Source organism: Malaclemys terrapin, chromosome 5, assembly GCF_027887155.1.
Source record: "Malaclemys terrapin pileata isolate rMalTer1 chromosome 5, rMalTer1.hap1, whole genome shotgun sequence".
Taxonomy (NCBI): Eukaryota; Metazoa; Chordata; order Testudines; family Emydidae; genus Malaclemys; species Malaclemys terrapin.
Genome location: NC_071509.1, coordinates 14133691 through 14156234, shown reverse-complemented (window position 1 = coordinate 14156234; position 22544 = coordinate 14133691). Strand labels below are relative to the sequence as shown.

Below are 22544 nucleotides of genomic sequence, written 5' to 3'. Positions count from 1 at the left end.
ATTTTTTAAATCGCGATTAATTTTTTAAAATTAATCATGTGAGTTAACTACGATTAATTGACAACCCTAAAAACAACATATAGATGGTAAAATTAGAAGGGACTGACCTGGGTCAACTGGCTGTATAAGACCTGCACAACCACAAGAGCTTCCTCAAAAACCAGTTGATTTCTGAGTTAATGATTGATGAAAGAGTAAATGTCAGCTGGCCTTCAGTCTGTCCATAGTGTCCCTTCTGAAAACATTCATTAGAAAACACAGGTTATGTAATGCCAAAGTAGCATATTTTGGGGACATGTGACTCCTCTGAAAAAGGGATATAAATACCAGGGAATATCATATGCTCAGTACTCACCCCAATTAACATTTGAAGAGGCCCGTGATGCAGTAAGAAGAAGGCCACAGGGTAGCCAATACCCTGCTACAAGGGACTTGTGGGGACTCGTGAGCCAGAGGGTTTCAGGGTAGCCAACACCCTGCTCCAGGGGATATTTAACAGAGAAGAGAAGAAAGAAAGGCCTTCATCTAGGACTGGTAGCTATACCTGCTTTGTTTGCTAATCAGGATACCGTGTAGGGCCAACATAGTTACTCAGGGTTTATGCTTGGGGAATTATTAGGAAGAGGCGTCGTATAACCATTTTGTTGCCTGTTTGTGATTCTTTCAAATAAATAGCTTTGCACTGCAGAAAATGGAATCTGGGTTTTTACTGGCACTAATACTGTACATTCTGCCCAGCTGTGGACTAATAAAGGTCCCAGTTCTTCATCCTCCCCAAAATACAGCCACGTACAACCAAACTTACATTAACTGATGCAAGCAAAAGAAGCTAGAAAGAGAGGAAGGATTGTCTTGTGGTTAAGGCAGAGGAATGGGCTCTAGGAAAGTTGAGTTTTAGCCCTGACGCTGTCACTAGCTTGTTGTCAGACTTTGGGCAAGTCACACAAGTGCTCTGTGCCTCAGTTTCCCCATCTGTATAACATGGATTTTAGTTGCTTACCTGCCTCCCAGGGGGAATGTGTAGCTTTATTTATTATTGTTTGCAAAGCATCCTGAGATTCATGGAGGGATGGAAGTGCAAAGGTTCTTTATGCAGATTTTTGGCTTACAACCGGGTGGAGTCTGCAGTCCCCCTGTGAATTGGAGTGGGGGCTGTTTTCACACACAGGCAAAGGCTGAGAGCAGTTTGTTACTGGCTAGTCAATAAAGCTTAGCAGAGCTCACTGGCTGGGGACTCCTGGTTTTGTTCCACCCTGGAGTCTAGTCGGCTTGTGCATTGGGTGGCTGATGTCTTGCTAATTAGTAAGTAAACCCCAGCGGTTTCGGGCAGGGCCAGGACGGCTCTATGGGGCTGGTTTGACCCTGCTCGGGGGAGAGCGGGCATTGCTTTCTGCTGCTGGGGCAACCTTGCAGCCAGCTGCGTGGGGCAGGGCTCGCCTTCCCCGCTCACACTCTGCGGGATGGGCCGGATCAGCTGCCAGTTTCCAAAGCTCCAAGGGGCTGAAGCCGGTAACTGACCGCCCGGGGGGGTATTTGCCTGGGCTCCTGCACCCCAGAGCCCGCCTCCTGCTGGGGCCAGCAGCTCTCAGTGCTCGAGTGTCTGCAGAGTGCCCTGCTGCCGCGTGGGGCCTAGCTCTGATTTGCACAGCGGTGGGTTTTCCGCGGGTGGGGCTGGCAGACGCTCCCCCTGGCAGGAGCTTTGCATTGTGCGGGGCTGCTGCTTCTGGCTTGGACAGGTTACAAAATGCTGCCCCAAAACTGCAAACAAACATGGCAAGGACGAGCGCCCCTCCTCCCCCTGCTGGCATAACAGCGCTGGGCTGGCAACTGGTTGTTCGGTTCTCTGGCCAGGCTCATTCTGGGGCCCTCCAGCAGGTTGTGTTCTCCAGCTATTTAAATTTTTTTTTTTTTCTAATCAAATTGAAGGAGATTTTGAAATAAAACATATTTTGAGTAAAAAATTCAAATGCCAGGTTTTTTCCCCAACTGAACCAATCTGAATTTAACACAAATTTGGAAGCGTTCTGGTCGACCCAAATCTGTATTTTTTGTGCGGGGGGGGGGGGGAGGAGGGGAGTTTCACTGAAAAAATCTCACCCCACTCTGTTTGAGAGCTTCCCGGGTGGTGTGGGGACACCTCCTTCTTCCAATGCTGCATGCCTGAATCGGAAAGCCATCGGTTTTCCTACACGTGTGATGATTTATTATTTATATTGCAGTGTGAACAGAGGAGCCCCAGTAATGGACCCATTGTGTTAGGCACTGTACAGACGCGGAACAAAAAGATGGTCCCTGCACCAAATTGCTTACAGTCTAATACTGTGTATAGGATACGGTCAACCTCCCAAACTGAAAAATTCAGGCCTCTGAAATTCAGGCCTCTGAAAATTTATTCAGGCCTCTGAAAAATCATGACATTTTAAAAAATAATAAGTTTAGGCTCTTTATATTTGCTGTTTTTAAGACTTTAGTGTTCAGATTTTCCAGCTTTAATCCACAAACATGATAGCTAAACATTTGATTTTTGCAATGAAAGCTGAGATTCTGAAGCATTCACACATTCCAAGGCCTGCAGGGACTATTGTGATCATCTAGTCTGACCTCCTGTATAACACAGGCCAGAGAACTTCCTCAAAATCATTCTTAGAGCAGAACTTTTAGAAAAAAAACATCCAATCTTGATTTCAAAATTGTCAGTGATGGAGAATCCACCATGACCCTGGGTAAATTGTTCCCATGATTAATTATTCTCACTGTTTAAAATATATGCCTTATTTCCTGTCTGAATTTTTCTAACTTCAGCTACCATCCACTGGATCGTATTACACCTTTCTCTCCTAGATAGAAAAGTCCATTTGTTCCCCATGAAGGTACTTACAGGCTATAATCAAGTAAACCCCTTAATCTTCTCTTTGTTAGACTCAGAGCTCAATCTATTTAGTTTATCACTGATAAGGCATGTTTTGTATCCTTTAATCATACTTGTGGTTCTTTTCTGAACATTTTCCAATTTATCAACATCCATCTTGAGTTGTGGGCATAGAACTGGACACAGTGTTCCAGCACCAATGTCAAATATAGAGGTAAAACAACCTCTCTACATCTGCTTGAGATTCCTCTGTTTATGCATCCTAGAATCGCATTAGCTCTTTTGGCCACAGAGTTGCCCTGGGGGAGCTCATGTTCAGCGGATTATCCACCACGACTCCCAAATCTTTTTCAGTCACTGCTGCCCAGGATAGAGTCCCCCATCTGGAAGTATGGCCTAGATTCTTTGTTCCTAGATATTAGCTATATTAAAAGGCATAGTGTTTGCTTGTGCCGAGTTTACCAAGCGATCCAGATTGCTCTAGATCAGTGACCAGTCCTATTTATTATTTACCACTTCCCCATTTTTGTGTCATCTGCAAACTTTATCCATGATGATTTTGTTTTCTTCCATTGTTTAAAACATTAAATAAAGTAGAGCCAAGAACTGATCCCTGCTGAACCCCACAACCCCATTAGAAATATTACTTTTCTTTAGTTCTTTATTAATTAACTTCTGTGTCAGCTGCTCCATTATCTTGCCTGGGATGATGTCAAAGACTGACAGGCCTATGATTACCTGGGTCGTTCTGTTTACCTTGTTTAAATGTTGGCACAACATTAACTTTCTTTCAGTCTTCTGGAACTCCCCCAGGTACGAGGAGTTATTGAAAATCAACATTAATGGTTCAGTGATCTTCTCAGGCAGCTCTTTTATACTCTTGGATTAAAGTTATCTGGATCCACTGATTTTAAAATGTCTAACTTTAGTAGCTGCTGGTTAAGATCCTCCTGAGGCATTAGTGGAATTATGTTATCGTTAAGGCTGAGAGTCTGTCACGGAGGTCACGGAAGTCATGGATTCTGTGACTTTCCATGACCTCTGTGACTTCTGCAGCAGCTGGTGCTGGCTCACAGATTGCCTGAGTTGGGCAGCCCCGGACCAGCAGCAGCAGTTTGGGTGTGTCAGGGGGATTATGGCTAGGGGCAGGGGTTTGGGGAGTGTGGGGGAGGGTTTAATTTGGGGGCGGATGCTTAACTTGGGGATCCAAGTGTAGACATGCCCTGGGTCAAATTAATCCTTGGTGTAATCCATTGAAGCAGATTAAGTTACATTCTAGAGGTGAACTTGTCCCACTTTTAAATTTTAAAACACACTGTTGCTCACGTCAGAATAAGTTATGTTACTCAGGGAGTGAATAAGCCACCCTCCAAGTGACTTAACTTACACTGACCTAAGCACCAGTGTCGACAGCCCTATGTTGTCGGGAGAAGTGGGTATAGCACTAAAGTGATCCGTATAGGCCTAAGAGAGTAGTTCAATCTCTGGTTCCATCTAGTCCTTGGCTTCTTGGCTAATGTCACTGGTTATAACATGGGTACTGCCTCTGAGGGACTGGACGGAGGTGAACATGGTCATTACTTTGTGCTTATGTAGCCCCTTTCCTCTGAAGAGCTCAAAGCACTTTACATATATTAACTAAAAGATCTGTTATAGTGCAAACAGGGACTAATTCAGGGAGGTTCTATGGCTTGTGTAATGCAGGAGGTCAGATTACATGATCACAGCGGTCTCTTCTGGCCTTAGAATCTATGAATCATGCCACAAACCTGTGACGGGGTGGACTAGGCCCAGAGGCCCCCTGCTGGAGGCCTCAGGGTTTTGCCATACACTGTCCCAGAGAGGAGCAGAAGAGAAGTCCTCCAAACAGCCTAGAGTGGCTTAAGGGGGAAGCAGCCAATCAGAGGAGCTGGCAGTCATGGCCATTTAAAAAGGAGCAGCGGAGACAGAGTCAGTCAGTTACTGCCTAGAGCTGGAAGAGAGAGGCCGGTGTTCCTGCATGGCTGAAAGAGCGCAGGACCATGGACAGTTCAGTGTGGGCAGGGACCCAGGGAGCTAGGAAGGAGCTCCTGGCTGGCTGCTGGGATTGAGCAAAGACTGAGCCCAGGGAGAGCTGCAGGAAGACATGGAGGAAGCTCTGGGGTTATGGCCCTATACCAGGGCCGGGAAAAGTTAAAGACTGTGTACCCGGAAGGGGTTTATTCTGTTCCACCTGCAGACACCGTGTGTGACTCAACCAGAAGTCTGATAGATGAACACATTGATTTGAGCCTGGCTCAGTGGAGTCAGGCTCAGAATTTTCCCATACAACTGGCAGGCACAAAACCCGTGTTCTAGATCCAGGCCTCTCATATGGGTCAAACATTGTAGTCACTCTTCTGCTGTGCGTGAGAGAAGTCTAGACTGAGGTTCTGTCCCTTATCACTCCCACAGCTACAAAACCAAACAAATTCCTGGCTTTAAACAGCACTGCTGAAGTTCTGAAATCTAGTAACTCCTGCAAATAGTTTTCTGCCTTGCAGTGTCAATAGTTCTATTGGTGGGACCATCACGTCCCTTGTATCAATTTGTCCAAGAGAATCTGCATAATCGGGGATTTTGTTTGCACTGAAAAGTCCCTTCAGGTTATGCTGGAAAGGCTCAGTGAAAAGGTGCAGAAAATGCAGCTCTTTTACATAGATTACAAGGCCAGAAGGGAACACTATGATGATCTACCCTGTCCTCCTGTGTAACACGACTGAGGCAGTAATAATCATGCTGCCTTCGTGCAGCCAATCGAGTGGTGTTTCTAATGACTGCTAGATGTTGAACCCACTTCTGCCCTCACAGCGTCAGAATATGCAGTGAGCCCATGCACAGCAAATACTGCTCAGCCACCTCTCAAAGAACGACCAGCAATTGGGATCCTACGGCTGTGAAGGGGAGTCCAACAGGCTGGTCAGAACTGGACACAGAAGGAAACTGAACTGGAAAGCATTTGCTGTGGGGAGGGAGGGAATGTTTTGGATGGGAGTTGATAGGAGCATTGCATCAGCTAGGGGGGAGAGAGTCTAAGCAGAGGCTTGGGGGCCATTACTCAGGCTGTCCTGAACTGCTTTGAAAACTGTATGTCTTTAGGCTGCACTGCAGCTGTGGCTGCCAGAGGCACCATTTTGAGATGGGTCCTACCCAGGCAGGTTGCCTGGGCCCTGTTGTTGCCTGGTTCCTTTTAAAGATGGGGATACATTTATTTTTCTGATTTGAAAATAAGTGAATTTAAATATATTTGGTGCATGTGTGGAGAGGAGGGGGTTCAAGTTGCAGAGACCTAAATGTGGTAAGAGGAAAATCCTCTGGAATGTTGGTTTCCCAGTGTTAAGTGTGTAAGGCTCCCCCTTCCTCGTTGGTTCAGGACACACTGAGGCTTGGAGTTCCTGTCTGCACTTTGGGTCTGATTCTGAAGTGTGGGTGCTGAGTGCTTCTTGGGACCAGGCCCTGCATTCAGAAGCCGTTGAATTCTCTCCTTCCCCAAATAAATCTCCCAGGCCGCATGGAACACTCAGGGTTCCTCTAATCTCCTCAGAGAGTCCTAGCCTGAGAGTACTCCCTTGTACTTCCACAGAACTAGCTGCCTTGGTGAATCAGTCCTGTTCCTTGTTTCCACAACACCAATCAGTAAAGGGCATAACAGCAGCATCTGCAAAACACCTGTCTGTCTCCCTATCATGTGATACTCCAGGCTTCTCCCCCGGTGTAACTGTTACGTCTCTTGCAGTGACATCAGAAACATGAGGTACATCAGCACTCGAGGAGAAGCCAGGAGCGTTGATTTTGAAGGAGCCCTCTTTTCTGGCTATGCACCGGACGGTGGCCTTTTTGTGCCCCAGGAAATCCCTACCCTGGACTATAACACCCTGCGAACATGGAGTGCCTTCTCCTATCCAGAGCTGGTGAAAGAGCTGAGTTCACTCTTCATCTCGTCTGAACTAATCCCACGGAAAGACCTGAATGGTAAACGCAAACTAGACAGCAATCCAAGCAGCCTGCTGTAGGGTTCGCTCTATTTGTATCAAACCTGCTAGATGAGACTATTTTACCACAGAGGTTCTCAAACTGGGGGTTGCATCCCCTCAGAGAGTCGCAAGGTTATTATGTGGGGGTCATGAGCTGCCCAGCTCTGAAGGCAGGGCTGCTGCCAGCAGCAGCGCAGAAGTAAGGGTGGCGATGGGGCTCTATGTCTGCTGTGAAAAGTGATATTGGCAAAGTTTCTTCGCACCTCCAGTAATAAACAGTAATGATTTAAAAAAATCCTTTTCTGCTTAAAACAATAATTCAGTAAAAATGTGCTTTAGTCTTAATTTAAAAGTGATGAGAAAAGGTAAATCCATTTTAAAGAATAGGGTTATACATTTAGCATTTAAAATAATGTTAAATATAAACAAATGTTTTTAATTTGTAAGGGGGGGGGTCGCACTCAGAGGCTTACTGTGTAAAAGGGGTCGCCAACACACAAAGTTTGGGAATCACTGTAACCCTGTATTAATCCATCAGTCTAATAACCCTGATCCTCAATGGACCTATGGAGGCTCTTACTGGCCAGAATCTCAATAGTTATTTTAATGTTACCCTGTCCTTTTTCTCCCCCGAGTTGTTACATCCACTTGGTGTAGTCGTGTCATTAAACTAGATTGCTGGAGATCTGCTCCTCTTCTGAAGAATAGCAGAAGATTCTCTTTAAACAAACACAGGGCCAAATTCTGTCTCTGTCTATAAATATCATTCTCTTAAATGGCTAATGCAGTTTCCCAGGTTGCTGTAGGAAGGTAGATGTCTGCTGCAAGTGGGTGCAAATACAGTATGTATAATGCTGCAAAAGCAGTGGTATTGGGCACCTATATGCTGGCTGCAGCAGCCCCTGCCCACATGGCTGTTCCATGTAGAAGACACCTTCTAGGAACATGGGAGTGTATCAGATCAGACCTTTTTATTATTAATTAATTAATGGAGATATCCCATCTCCTAGAACTGGAAGGGACCTTGAAAGGTCATCAAGTCTAGCCCCCTGCCTTCACTAGCAGGACCAAGTACTGATTTTTGCCCCAGATCCCTAAGTGGCCCCCCGTCAAGGATTGAACTCACAACCCTGGGTTTAGCAGGCCAATGCTCAAACCACTGAGCTATCCCTCCCACCCTTTGGTGTATCAGAGGGCGTGCATGGAAAAGATAAGCAGGCTCTGTCACCTTTGTGGCTCTTATCATAGACCACCTGTGGAGCCCTATGTGGCTTTTGATTGGTGTAGATGGGATTAAGGAGGAAATTTCCTCTCTTGCTGTGTGTGTGGTTTTTCTCTGCCTTTGGGTAGCACCCTGTCAGAATTTGGCCCAGACTGTTTTAATTAACACGTATTTGTAAACAGATGTAAAAGCAAATGTGGCAAATCGATTCCTCCTTCTGCCAGAAGTTCCTGGTTCTATATTTTCCCCTGGCAAAATGGATCACAAAACAAGCATGTAACATTGAAGCCAGTTTTAGGTTTTGGTAAAGACACCTTGTAACAAATCAGTGGTCTCATGGTGCTTCAGAGCTGTCACTGTGGTGCACTCCATGGATGCTTAAATTTCTCTCCAACAGTGGGGAAAAGAGTTTGTATTCTCCTGATGTAAAAGCAGCATCTCCTTAGCTGTCAGACGTAAATGGCTTCTGACAGACAGTTGCGCAGTTCCGTTTATACAGTTAGATTATAATATAGCACCTAACCAAACTCTCAATGCGTCCATTAGAGGTCAGTGGGGACCATCCACCTGACCCGGTTCATTGCAACATTAGTTGATTCTTGTTTTAATTGTTAAAATTGTTCTGATTGGGTCAAACCCTCAACTGGTATAAATCAGCATGGCTCTGTTAAGGTCAGTGGAGCTATCCAATTTACACTGAGGATCAGACTCTTAATTTGTAAGAGAATAATGTCTTGGGTTTCTGTCTATCACTCACTTAGTCTTTGGTTTTTCAGTAAAGATTCTGATGAGCTTGGCAAACCATGATCATGCAGATGATGTGTTGGTGGTTTATTCCTGGTACCCATTCTAATAGTCCCCTTCAACTGCTTCCCTCCAGATCTGATTGACAACGCCTTTCGGAGGTTCAGGCACAAAAATGTTGTGCATCTGGCCAGGCTGAAGAATGGGTTGAATTGTTTGGAGCTCTGGCATGGTGTAACTTATGCCTTTAAGGACTTGTCCTTGTCCTGCACAGGACAGTTTTTACAGTACTTCCTGAAGAAAAGGAAGAAGCACATCACTATTCTAGTTGGTAGGTTACAGCTAAACAGATGGATGCAAGCAATGTACTCGGAATTTACCCCGGTGCAGCGGCTACCAAAATTGTGCAAAGGTCCTTTTGTATGTCCACTCCACTGGGCTATATCCTATATATACTCTAGCCTCCTATTAGTGCTTATGAGTGGAACTGGATTGATAACTAATATGTAAGACTCCAGGGTTATCTCCAGAACAGGGTGGTCAGTATGCCTCACTTCACCTAGAGGGCATCTTTACTGGTTCAGCCTCCCATTCATTCCTTGGTGCCTCTCCTGAGGCCACCAAAGGTGCCACTGTTCGTGGTAGTTTGTGATGCGGACACCTGCCTATTCGGAAGAGTTCATTTTCTGGTATTAAATGCCATACTCCCGGCACTAACCAAAAATATCCCAGACTGACAACTGTACCCTTCTTCTGTGTGAAAACACAAATATGGCTGATCTTTCAGTCTTTAATTAACTCTTAATTAATAGATATAATTATTTTCTCCTTGATCATGTTAATGTGAAACAGGAACTGCGGGAGACACCGGTAGCTCGGCAATTGAAAGTGTGCGAGGGGAAAACGACATGGATATCTTTGTTCTATTACCCAAAGATCTCTGCAGCCAGATCCAAGAACTGCAGATGACAACGGTGATCGAAGAGAACGTCCACGTGTTTATTGGTTTGCATTTTGTTGGATGATCTACTTTATACTATTGCTGGGTTGATGTTAATGTCAATCCCAATGTGAACTGGCCATTAATTCTAGAAAGCCTTAGGGGAATTGTGTTACACACTGCTCCTACTGTGGGTGTACCATGTTGGGCCATCAATCATCATGACTTGTATGCAGTATTGTTGTAGACATGTGGGTCCCAGGAAATTAGAGAGACAAGGTGGGAGAGGTGATACCTTTCATAGGACCAACCTCTGTTGGTGAGAGAGAAAAGCTTTCAAGTTTACACAGAGCTTTTCTTCAGGTCTGAGTACATTTCCCAGACCTGAAGAAGAGCTCTGAGTAAGTTTGTCTCTCTCACCAAAAGAAGTTGGTCCAATGAAATATATTACCCTCTCCCTTGTCTCTCTAATCAGCAAAACTGTTACTTTGATGTTTCACTTTTCAGCACCCCATGCCTTTGACTAATTGGAGGCTGGTTGGAGTTGCTTTACTCTCTTGACCTGTTCACCAGTTGACTCAGAGCTGCTCAGGTTTCCTTATTTTCTAGTCATAGGTTTAAAACTATTCTCCAGTGGCTGAATAGTATTTACACAGATAATTGGTTTGCACTAAAAGAATGAGACCTCCCTTCTGAGGTAATTTATCCTCCTTGGTCTTCCCCTCCTTTGTAAATAGTTTGAGTTGTTCTGGTCAGTTTTCTTCTTAGAAGGATCTTTCATGATTCACTTTGGCCCAGGCAGCACACTGGGAGCCATAAGACATGCGTTCAAATCTTGACTCTGCTGCTGGTTCATGTTGTGACCTTGGAATAACTTAGAGATGTGCCCAAACCAAAATCCCAGATCCAAACACCCTTAAAAGTTGGAATTCTGAGTAATTCAGAATCGGAACCCACACCTGGATCCAGATATTGTTGTTGGACCTCTATATGTGTGATGATAGCTGAACCAAAACTCCAGCTCCACAACTCCAGTTTGATGGCTAGAATCCTGTTCGGTAGGTGAAAACAACTATTTTATACCTAATTCACTAATTTCAGCAACACTTCAGTTAATACTCCTGATTGTTCCTTCCTCTTTTCCACAGCTCATGGAAATAGCGATGAAATTGACGAGTCGCTCAAAAAATTGTTCGATGATGCAGATTTCTCTAGAAAACACAATCTGATGAGTTTGAACTCAATCAACTGGTCTAGGATTATGGTGCAGATTGCTCAGTACTTCTATGCTTACTTTCAATGCACTCCATCCATGGACATGACTCCACTGCCAACTGTGGAAATTGTTGTGCCAACAGGGGCTGGAGGAAATCTCACAGGTTAGATTGGGGGGGAAAGACATTCTTTGGGTCTCAAAACCAAAGACCGGCTTGCGATAAGGAGGGAGGTTGTATTTTTTTTCTGAACCACTTAAATCATGATTAGTAATATTTAAGTACCAACAGCATTGTTGGTGCCATACAAGATACAGGTAATCCAAAATAGTGCTATGGTGCCATATATATATATAGATGAGCATGTTAGAAATACACATGAACAGAAGGAGTTGGATACTGAAGAGAGAAAATACCGTGGATCTAATTTTTCTAAATTAGATGTGAATACATTTGTAGTAGTGCAATTAATCTGGCCTGTGTGTACCTGTGGCTCATTATACATCCATTTGCACATGAACTTTATCCTATTTTGGGGGCGGGGAGAAGCAATCATGGTAACAGCTCTCTCCTAACTTTACAGTTCTGGCCTTTTTAACTTTAGGGGGATCATATCTATTGGAAAAGCAATACAAGGGGTGATGTAAAAAGTTGCCTTCATGATATTTCAGGAGCATCTACCTGAAGCTGCATTAGTATGTTGCCAAGAGTTCAAAAGTCACATCCCATTTGAATGAAAAGCATTTTCCAGAGGCCCCTCTCTTCACTACATCTCTTAATATTTGTATGTGTAGAGGCTGGTAGGGGCAGTGTGCTGGGAGAGAAGCTGAGCCCTGATTAGGGGGCGGGACTTCTCTGACTAGGGGTCTGTAGAGGAGCGGACTCACCCCTGCGGGCCTCCTGCTGGTCGTCTCCGGGAATTAGCTTGATTTCCAGCCAGAGCGCCCTCTGCAAGCCGGTGATCCGCCTGTCTTCTGGCCCCCGTGTCCCTCCCGGAACCCAGTGCCCTTTTACCTGGGGTGCTGCCCCCTGGCAGTACACCCCTCAGTACTAGGGTCTCCCCTCTCTGGGGAACCCCCACCCACTATCCCTACCTCGCCTCAGAATAAGGCCACTGCCAGTCACCAACTAGCCCCCGCTCCCTGGGGCAGACTGCAATATAGGCCACTCATCACAGGCAAGGTTGGGTTTGGACCTGCTGCCTTGGCCTACCCATGGGCTGCCCTCTGCAACCCCCAGTACCCCTTGGCCCAATGCTTGGCCGCAGCCTGGGGCTTTCCAGGCTGGAGCTCCCCAGCTCCTCAGCCTTTCCCCAGCCCTGCTCCACTCAGGTACCCTGTCTCAAGCCCTGCAGCCAGACCCTTCTCTCTCCAAGGGCAGAGAGAGACTCTTGGACTCTGGCTCACAGCCTTCTTATATAGGACCAGCTGCAGCTGCTTCCCAATCAGCCTAGCTTAGCAGCTCCCAGCCACAACCTTCCCCCAGGGCTGTTTTAAGCCCTTCAGGGCGGGAGCGGGGTAACCACCCCGCTACTCAGTCCTATAAAGGTAGCCAGCCAGCCAGTCAGGCAGCAGCACAGACAGCTGCAGCGGCACAGGAACCAGCAAACAGAGCTGTAAACAGGGGAGTTTGAGTGGGAGTTCGCAAGGGGAGTTTTGGGGGGGGGAGACCAAGAGGCAGGCAGAGGAACAGACGGGTTAGTGAAGGGAGTGTGTGGTGTTCTAGCAGTGTTTTGGTGCTCGTTGGGGGTTTGTTTCGCTGTGGGGGGTGGTGGTGTAGTTTGGTTTGTTTCCCAGATTTACAGGGCTTAGGTGGGAAGCCTATGACAGATACAGAGGCAGCAGTGGTAGTGACCCAAGCAGTGGAAGATACAATGAAGATGACTGGATGTGGAAACTGCAGCATGTACATGATCCTGGAGGGGTACCTGGAAAGAGTTTTGTCTGCATGAAGTGCCGTCTGATAGAGCTGATGGAAGAAAAGATCTGAGGACTGGAGATGCAGGTGGAAACTCTGGTTGAGTTTAGAAGGGGGTTTGAGCAGATGATGGAGCAAAGACATGAGGAGTCTGAAGGGAAAAGCTCAGACCTGCAGATGGAAGCAGGACCAAAGAACTCTGAGGGGAGACTGCTGGGTGAGGAAAGTGGACAGTGGAAGCATGTGATTTAAGAGAACCAGGCAGAGGAAAAGACGGGCTAGGGAAGGAGAAATAGAGCTCAGGAACAGTTTTGCGGAGTTGGAAAATGAAGGGGCACAGCAGGTGGTCACTGAAGGTGAGAGGGCAAGGAAGAAGAGAAGAGTAGCTAGTCCTATAGGAAGAGGGGAAGAGTCAATGGTGATAACAACACCAAATATGAGGCCCAGGAGGATATGGGATGGGTTGTGGAGGATTGCAAGGGTGAATAGGAATCGAGAGGACTTGCAGCCAGAGGGAACAGGGGATAGACCGGAGAATCACACCATCACCAGGAAAAGGCAGGTCTACGTGATTGGGGACTCCTTACTGAGAAGAATAGACAGGCCTGTAACCAGAGCTGATCCAGAGAACAGAAGGGTGTGCTGTCTGCCGGGTGCTAAGATATGGGATGTGGAACTGAGGCTGAAGAGGATCCTAAGGGGAGCGGGAAAGAATCCGCTGATTGTTCTTCATGTGGGAATAAATGATATGGCTAGATTCTCGCTGGAACATATCAAGGGAGACTATACCAGGCTGGGGAAGACGCTTAAGGAAATTGAGGCTCAGGTGATCTTCACTGGGATTCTGCCCCTTCCTAGAGAAGGGTAACACAGGTGTGACAAGATTATGACAATCAACAGATGGCTCAGGCAGTGGTGCTATAAGGAGGGCTTTGGGATGTATGGCCACTGGGAGGCATTCATGGACAGAGGACTGTTCTCTCAGGATGGACTTCATCTGAGTAGGGAGGGAAATAGACTTCTAGGATGGAGGCTGGCACAACTGATTAAGAGAGCTTTAAACTAGGAATTGGGGGAGATGTGGGTGGGAAATGTCCAGGTAATCTCCATGCCGGATTTTAACATTGAGAGGGAAGAAAACGAAGTAAGAAAGGATACAGCTGTGGGTAGGAGAATGGACATAAGGAGGAAGGGTAGTGTAGATACCATTCTAATAGGTGATACTGGCGGTAGAATGTCTGGGCCTAATTGGGTAAAGAATGTCAGTGAAGCCAAACAGCAAAAATTAAGAAGTTTGTACACCAATGTGAGGAGCCTAGGTAACAAAATGGAGGAACTAGAGTTACTGGTGCAGGAAGTGAAACTGGATATTATAGGGATAACAGAAACATGGTGGAATAGTAGTCATGACTGGAGTACAGGTATTGAAGGTTATATGCGGTTTAGGAAAGACAGAAATAAAGGCAAAGGTGGTGGAGTAGTATTGTATATCAATGATGAGGTAGACTGTAAAGAAATAAGAGGGGATAGAATGGATAAGACAGAGTCTGTCTGGGTAAAAATCACATTGGGGAAGACACCTACTAGAGCCTCCCCTGAGATAGTGCTTGGGGTGTGCTATGGACTACCGGGATCTGATTTGGATATGGATAGAGACCTTTTTAATGTTTTTAATGAAGTAAATACTAATGGGAATTGTGTGATCATGGGAGACTTTAACTTTCCAGATATAGACTGGAGGACAAGTGCTAGTAATAATAATAATAGGGCTCAGATTATCCTAGATGCGATAGCTGATGGATTCCTTCACCAAGTAGTTGCTGAACCAACAAGAGGGGATGCCATTTTAGATTTGGTTTTGGTGAATAGTGAAGACTTCATAGAAGAAATGGTTGTAGGGGACAACCTTGGTTCGAGTGATCATGAGCTAATTCCGTTTAAACTCAATGGAAGACTAAACAAAAATAGATCTGTGACTAGGGTTTTTGATTTCAAAAGGGCTAACTTAAAAAAATGAAGGAAATTAGTTAGGGAAATGGATTGGACTGAAGAACTTGTGGATCTAAAGGTGGAGGAGGCCTGGAATTACTATCAGAAGCCTGCATCCCAAGAAAGGGGAAAAAATTCATAGGCAGGCGTTGTAGACCAAGCTGGATGAGCAAGCATCTCAGAAAGGTGATTAAGAAAAAGCAGAAAGCCTACAAGGAGTGGAAGATGGGAGTGATCAGCAAGGAAAGCTACCTTATTGAGGTCAGAACATGTAGGGATAAAGTGAGAGACCAAAAGCCATGTAGAGTTGGACCTTGCAAAGGGAATAAAACCAATAGTAAAAGGTCTTGGAAAAAATTTTGAAGGAGAAAATAGTTAAGGACATTGCGGTCAATGGTTATTGGGACAAAATACAACATGGTTTTACAAAAGGTAGATCGCGACAAACCAACCTGATCTCCTTCTTTGAGAAGGTAACAGATTTTTTAGACAAAGGAAACACAGTGGATCTAATTTACCTCGATTTCAGTAAGGCATTTGATACGGTTCCACATGGGGAATTATTAGCTAAATTGGAAAAGATGGGGATCAATATGAAAATTGAAAGATGGATAAGCAACTGGTTAAAGGGGAGACTACAATGGGTCGTACTGAAAGGTGAACTGTCAGGCTGGAGGGAGGTTACTAGTGGAGTTCCTCAGAGATCGGTTTTGGGACCAATCTTATTTAATCTTTTTATTACTGACCTTGGCACAAAAAGTGAGAATGCGCTAATAAAGGTTGCGGATGACACAAAGCTGGGAGGTATTGCCAATACAGAGAAGGACCGGGATATCATACAGGAAGATCTGGATGACCTTGTAAACTGGAGTAATAGGATGAAATTTAATAGTGAAAACTGCAAGGTCATACATTTAGGGATTAATAACAAGAATTTTTGTTATGAACGGGGGACGCATCAGTTGGAAATAACAGAGGAGGAGAAGGACCTTGGAATATTGGTTGATCACAGAATGACTATGTGCCACCAATGTGATATGGCCGTGAAAAAAGCTAATGCAGTCTTGGGATGCATCAGGTGAGGTATTTCCAGTAGAGATAAGGAGGTGTTAGTACCGTTATTCAAAGCACTGGTGAGACCTCATCTGGAATACTGTGTGCAGTTCTGGTCTCCCATGTTTAAGAAGGATGACTTCAAACTGGAACAGGTACAGAGAAGAGCTACTAGGATGATCCGAGGAATGGAAAACCTGTCTTATGAAAGGAGACTCAAAGAGCTTGGCTTGTTTAGCCTAACCAAAAGAAGGCTGAGGGGAGATATGATTGCTCTCTATAAATATATCAGAGGAATAAATACCAGGGAGGGAGAGGAATTATTTAAGCTCAGTACCAATGTGGACACAAGAACAAATGGATATAAACTGGCCATCAGGAAGTTTAGATTTGAAATTAGATGAAGGTTTCTAACCATCAGAGGAGTGAAGTTCTGGAACAGATTCCAAGTGAAGCAATGGGGGCAAAAGACATATCTGGCTTCAAGACTAAGCTTGATAAATTTATGGAGGGGATGGTATAATGGGATAGCCTAATTTTGGCAATTAATTGATTTTTGACTATTAGCGGTAAATATGTCCAATGGCCTGTGATAGGATGTTAGATGGGGTGGCATCTGGGTTACTGCAGAGAATTCTTTCTTGGGTGTCTGGCTGGTGAGTCTTGCCCACATGCTCAGGGTTTAGCTGATCGCTATATTTGGGGTTGGGAAGGAATTTTCCTTCAGGACAGATTGGCAGAGGCCCTGGGGGTTTTTCACCTTCCTCTGCAGCGTGGGGGCATGGGTCACTTGCTGGAAGATTCTCTCCACCTTGAAGTCTTTAAACCATGATTTGAGGACTTCAGTGGCTCAGACATAGGTTTGATACAGGAGTGGGTGGGTGAGATTCTGTGGCATGCGTTGTGCAGGAGGTCAGACTAGATGATCATAATGGTTCCTTCTGACCTTAAAGTCTATGATTCTATATGATGGTGGGGGCCACAGAGACTCCAGGACCAACCATATGGTGGTCTCCCTTGCTGTAAAGCTTCCATTGCATACTGGGAGCTGTAGTTTCTTTGGGCTATACCTGTATACTAAAGATAGAGCTGCATTATGGAACATAAGTTTTGGTACCTCCTGATAAATTTGCACAAATGGAGGAACAATGATTTCATTGGTAAATCTGCTTTATGAGCGTTTCATTGTGGCGCTGAAGCCCAGGTTTTTGAATTTTTCTTTCCTAGCTGGATATATTGCACAGAAAATGGGACTGCCAATCCAACTCGTTGCTGTGGTAAATAATAACGACATTATCCACAGGGCAATTCAGCATGGAGATTTCTCATTCTCGGGGAGTGTTAAGCCAACTTTAGCTTCTGCAATGGATATTCAGGTACGTGTCTGCTTAAGAAGGAGAGATCATATATACTATGTTGAATGATTCATATACTAAATTTATTTTGCTCTCCATATTCTGTTCTACACCACACTCGTCACTGCAGAGTCTGAGTGCCTTCCAGTAGCGCTTGAAGTGATGTGACTAACATGTCACGTGTGGTTCATTCGCCCTCTGATTGTCTCCCTAGTAGGAGAATTGTGTGTGCAGTGTGATGTTTTGGTAGGGATTTTTTTGGTTTGTTTACATGTTGCTCTGTGTTTATAGTATCAACGGCAGGCTGAAGAAGTGTCCCTGGCATTTGGAGAAGGTGGGGAGGTTTGTGATGGTTCTTAGTCTCAGATAGGTCATTCCACAGTCTCAGACCGCCTTTGAGACAGCTCTGTCTCCTGTATAGACGAGCTTTACCCCTGTGGTAGAAAGTTCCATTGTACCTGAGAAGTGGAGTTGTCAACCATGTTCTCCATCCTGGAGCGCAATTAAAAAATCCTGTATCTCTGCCAAGATGTCAGTATTTCTGCTAATCTTCCTCCTGACCTCTAGCCAGGTCACTATATCATTCCCCTGTTCTGGGGTAACAACGTCCCGCTGGATAAGAATCATAGAATATCAGGGTTGGAAGGGACCTCAGGAGGTCATCTAGTCCAACCCCTTGCTCAAAGCAGGACCAATCCCCAACTAAATCACCCCTATCTCTGGTTTACCACCAGCGGTTCTTGTGCTCTCCATGGCTACCCTTCTTGCCTGAATCCCCAGTCTCAGGCAGGATCCCAGGTTTACTTGCTCCCTGGATCTCCTCCTTGTCCATGGCCAACTCCCTTTCTCTCTAGGGAGTGACTGTAGATCTCCCTGCAGCTGTCTTCTGCTCTCAACTTCCTGGCTTTATACTAACCAGCCAGCTCCTACCCACAGGCTTCATGATCAGCTACACCTGGCTCTCTTACCTCTCAGGCCCACATTAACCCCTTCACGGCCTATTAGGATGCACACTCCATCACAGGGCCATATAATGAGGTCCTCTTCGTCTTTTTTGTCCTCCCATTGTATCGTAGGACTGGCCAACTCTAAAACATTAGGTTGACCCAGCTACATTGCTCAGAGGTCTGAAAATCCACACCCCTGAGCAATGTAGTTAAGCAGACCTAACCCCTCGGTGTAGACAGCAGTAAATTCTTCATCAACCTACCTACCACTTCTTGGGGAGGTGGATTAACTAGGCCGTAGGTAATATCTACACTGAAGTGCTACAGCAGTGCAGCTGTGCCACTGCAGTGTTTCAAGTGTAGACAAACCCCTAGACTCTGAGCTCTCTAGGGTCAGGACTATCTTCTTTCTTTGTCCATACAATGCCTAGCACAAGGGGGCCCTAATCTTTGACTAGCATTCCTAGAAATTACCACAATAATATCACATACAGAATTTCCCATGGTGTTGGTGGTTTTCATGGTGTGGTTTCTAGATTTTGTTTAGCAACTAGACTGAGACCAGTCCCTTAAAGGTTTTTTCCACATAAGCCACTAAATGGCTGTCAAAAGGTACCTACTTCATTGTGTTTCTCCATGTACGAATGAGGATTAAGCAAAATATCCAATGTCTACTCATTCAGCAGGCACCCTCCATTGTTTGCACTGAATGAGGCTGGAATCCTGGGGGTGGGGGAAGAAGGGAAGGCAGACAAAACTGAAGCTATGCCAGAAAAGTGTCTCACGTAGGCAACCCCTCTAAATGTGAAATGAGCTGTGAATTGTTTCCTAGGAGGAGCAATTCCAGGACAATAGTGACAGCAATGTACTGACCAGTAAAAGCTCCCAAATGTGCTGACGTACCTTATAAATGGCCTGGAATGAAGCCAGGTAGCTGGGTTTTTCCAGCCCTATTTATTTTGACACAACTATACAAGGCCTGATCCTGCAGGGAGCTGAGTATCTCCAACTCCCATTGAGCACACAAGAGGTGCTCAGCCTTGCGGTTCAGTAGTATCTACCGCACTAAGTATCCAATTAGAGAGCACCGGTGCTCCAGATTCTGAATTTGATCCTCTCTGGATGGAGGCTCATGTGTGGAGTGTGTGTTTTTATAGGAACCTTACAATATGGAGAGAATCTTGTGGCTGCTTTCGGACTGTGATGGCAGCTTGATTAAAACTCTGATGGAAAAGTTTTACATGTCGAAAAACCTTACACTCCCAGAAGAATTGCACAGAAAGGTCAGTCCCTTCATGTGTGTTTAGTAAGTACTTTTCCATCACATTTTTTTTAAATCAACTGTTTTCAGACTAAATATTAATATTGCAAGTGTATTGAAGGGATCATGCCATGTCATCTCAGATCTAAAATGTAGATATCTGTAGGTAGGGTGGCAGAAGACAGGCGTTTACAAAACCTGTGTGCATAGGTATGTTGTCAAATAATCCTTTCTTTAAACATTACAATTATTTTGTTGGTATTTAAACATTCGCCTGCAGCCCTAGAAACCCCAGTCCAGTAGCATGTGCATTATTTGTACTTAGGACCAAAACGCTCCTTGACAATGTAATTTCACTGTCCAACACCCTGAGCCAGCAAAGCTTTTAATCAAGTGCATAACTTTAAATTGTGAGTGGTTGTATGGATTTCTGTGGGACTACATGCATGCTTAACCTTTTAAGCAAGAGCTTTGGTGAATCAGGCATCAGGCTGAAAGGGAGAAAAATCAAAGGTGAAAAGTAAACTAATGGTTTCAGTGTGTGTTGTCTCCATGGGAAAGAAACACTATCAAAGTCCTTGTTAAATCATAAAACATATATATTATTGCACCCATCACATACAGTAGGGTTTGGGATTGATATCCTCAGATACCGGCATCAGTTGCATTGTGTCTGCCAACAAAGTGCATTTATTAACTGACGTAGCTGGGTGTGCAAAACCCTGCATAGGCTGGACTGACTCTGATGATGGTATAAATGTGTCTGACAGAAGTACCCGTCTCTCTTGTATTCAAGATCCTAACAAATAAGAAGGTCTTACATACAAGTGGTAACATCACAGAATGAACTTTTAATACATTTTTTAAAATGATTTGACATTGAATGTAAATTCTATTGTGGTTTTTGTGTATAATTGTTGGGGGTCTTGTTTCTGTTTTTTTACCTCTCCCTGGTTCTCCAGCTTTCTGAAGTGCTGAGCTCATGTTCAGCATCTGATGAAGACATTGTTCAAGCAATGAGACGCTGTTGGGAAGATAATCGCTACCTGTTATGTCCCCACTCAGCTGTGGCTGTTCACTACCATTATAAGCAGTTGGACTGCCATCTCAGCAAGTAAGAAGCTACTAATGGAAGGCCAGATTCCTTTCAGGAAGTGGCTAACACCACTGGTGATCTTATGAGAGCAGCATTTGTGCTTCCTTCTGTGGCAACAGGGAGATCCTGGCTCACATCAGCATGAGTGCATCAGGTTGCAGCCTCTCTCCCAGCTCCTTCATAACCACTTACTGAGGTTGTAGCTGCACTTTTTGCTGTACCTCCTGATCCAATCACACCCCATTTGTGCCCCACAGGGTTGCAGGACCTTCTTGTCAACCTCACTGGCCAGGTCGACCATCCATCACACCGGGAGGAGGAAACTGGACAGGGGGTGCTCTGAGACCATGGGGCCTATTTCCATTTATTTCTCAGATCATGCCTCCAGGCACAGTTCCTCTGGGCAGTATCTATTGACTCCTTAGATGCCTTTGAGGAGCTGTAGATGCTGTCTGGAGTTCTCTGCTCAGTGTCGCCCTCTGGCTTCCTCGTTATTAACCTTTGACCCCACTCCTGTTTTCTCTTTAATTTTCCCCAGAAATCGCTTGTAGCCTAGGTTCAGTGGTTCTGCCCCTTTAGCTGAGGGGGTGGACCTTTTATTTTGGGTCGGTCTACACCCAACTGACTCCAGAACTACTAACAGTACACAACATGCTATGTCTCTCTCTCTCTTTCGCAGCAGACCCAGGTGCTGCTTAGCACCTGCTTCGGCAGCAAAGTTCCCGGATGCCGTGCTCAGAGCAAAGCTTGTTCCTGAAGTTCTACCTGAGATCCAAGCTTTAAACGCGATGGAGACCAGGTCCACAACACTGAGGAGAGAAGAGGACTGGGCAAAAACCCTAAGAGACAGAATAGAAGCCATCACCAAGCGCAGACATACATAGGTGGAGTTCATCTGATCCTCAATAGTGCTATACCTGGGCAGTTCCATATAAAGGATAAGGCTGACTTAATGATGCGTAAGCTTTCTGATAATTTCCCTTCCTAGGAAAGTCCTAATGAACTCTGTGATGGGTTGGATCACAGAAACCCCCTTGGGAGCTGCCACTTAATGTACCAAGACTACCTCTGCTCCTGCTTTCCCTGCCAGCTCAGGACTCCAGCATCCTGTCTTGCTGAGCCAGCCACTCCTGTCTGGCTCTAACACAGATCCAGGGTCTGAATCACTTGTCCCAAAGCTGCAAGTTTACCTGAAAACAGCTCACAGAAGTGTGCTTGTCTTTAGCACTCAGATGCCCAACTCCCAATGGGGTCTAAACCCAAATAAATCCGTTTTACCCTGTATAAAGCTTATGCAGGGTAAACTCATAGATTGTTCGCCCTCTATAACACTGATAGAGAGATATGCACAGCTGTTTGCTCCCCCAGGTATTAATACATACTCTGAGTTAATTAATAAGTAAAAAGTGATTTTATTAAATACAGAAAATAGGATTTAAGTGGTTCCAAGTAGTAACAGACAGAACAAAGTAAGTCACCAAGCAAAATAAAATAAAATGCGCAAATCTATGTCTAATCAAACTGAATACAGATAATCTCACCCTCAGAGATGCTTCAGTATGTTTTTTCCTCAGACTGGACACCTTCCAGGCCTGGGCACAATTCTTTCCCCTGGTACAGCTCTTGTTCCAGTTCAGGTGGTAGCTAGGGGATTCTTCATGATGGCTAGAGATCCTCTCCCCTTTGTTCTGTTCCACCCCTTTGTATATCTTTTGCATAAGGCAGGAACCCTTTGTCCCTCTGGGTTTCCACCCCCCATCACTGGAAAAGCACCAGGTTAAAGATGGATTCCAGTTCAGGTGACATGATCACATGTCTCTGCAAGACTTCATTACCCACTTGCCAGCACACACACATACAGGAAGACTCACAGGTAAAACACACCCATCTGCAGATAATGGTCCTGGTTAATGGGAGTCATCAAGATTCCAAACCACCATTAATG

General features: G+C 45.2%; 1 protein-coding gene across 1 annotated transcript; it reads left to right on the top strand.

Moving 5' to 3' along the window:
• Positions 1-296: 296 nt before the first annotated feature.
• LOC128838202 (threonine synthase-like 2) lies at positions 297-21552 on the top strand. The gene is made up of 9 exons (XM_054030205.1): positions 297-534; positions 6624-6859; positions 8964-9158; positions 9680-9832; positions 10916-11146; positions 17168-17316; positions 19400-19525; positions 20466-20617; positions 21279-21552. The coding sequence occupies exons 2-9, from the start codon at positions 6637-6639 to the stop codon at positions 21481-21483; spliced, it is 1434 nt and encodes a 477-aa protein (XP_053886180.1). The 5' UTR covers positions 297-534; positions 6624-6636; the 3' UTR covers positions 21484-21552.
• The last annotated feature ends 992 nt before the right edge of the window (positions 21553-22544 follow it).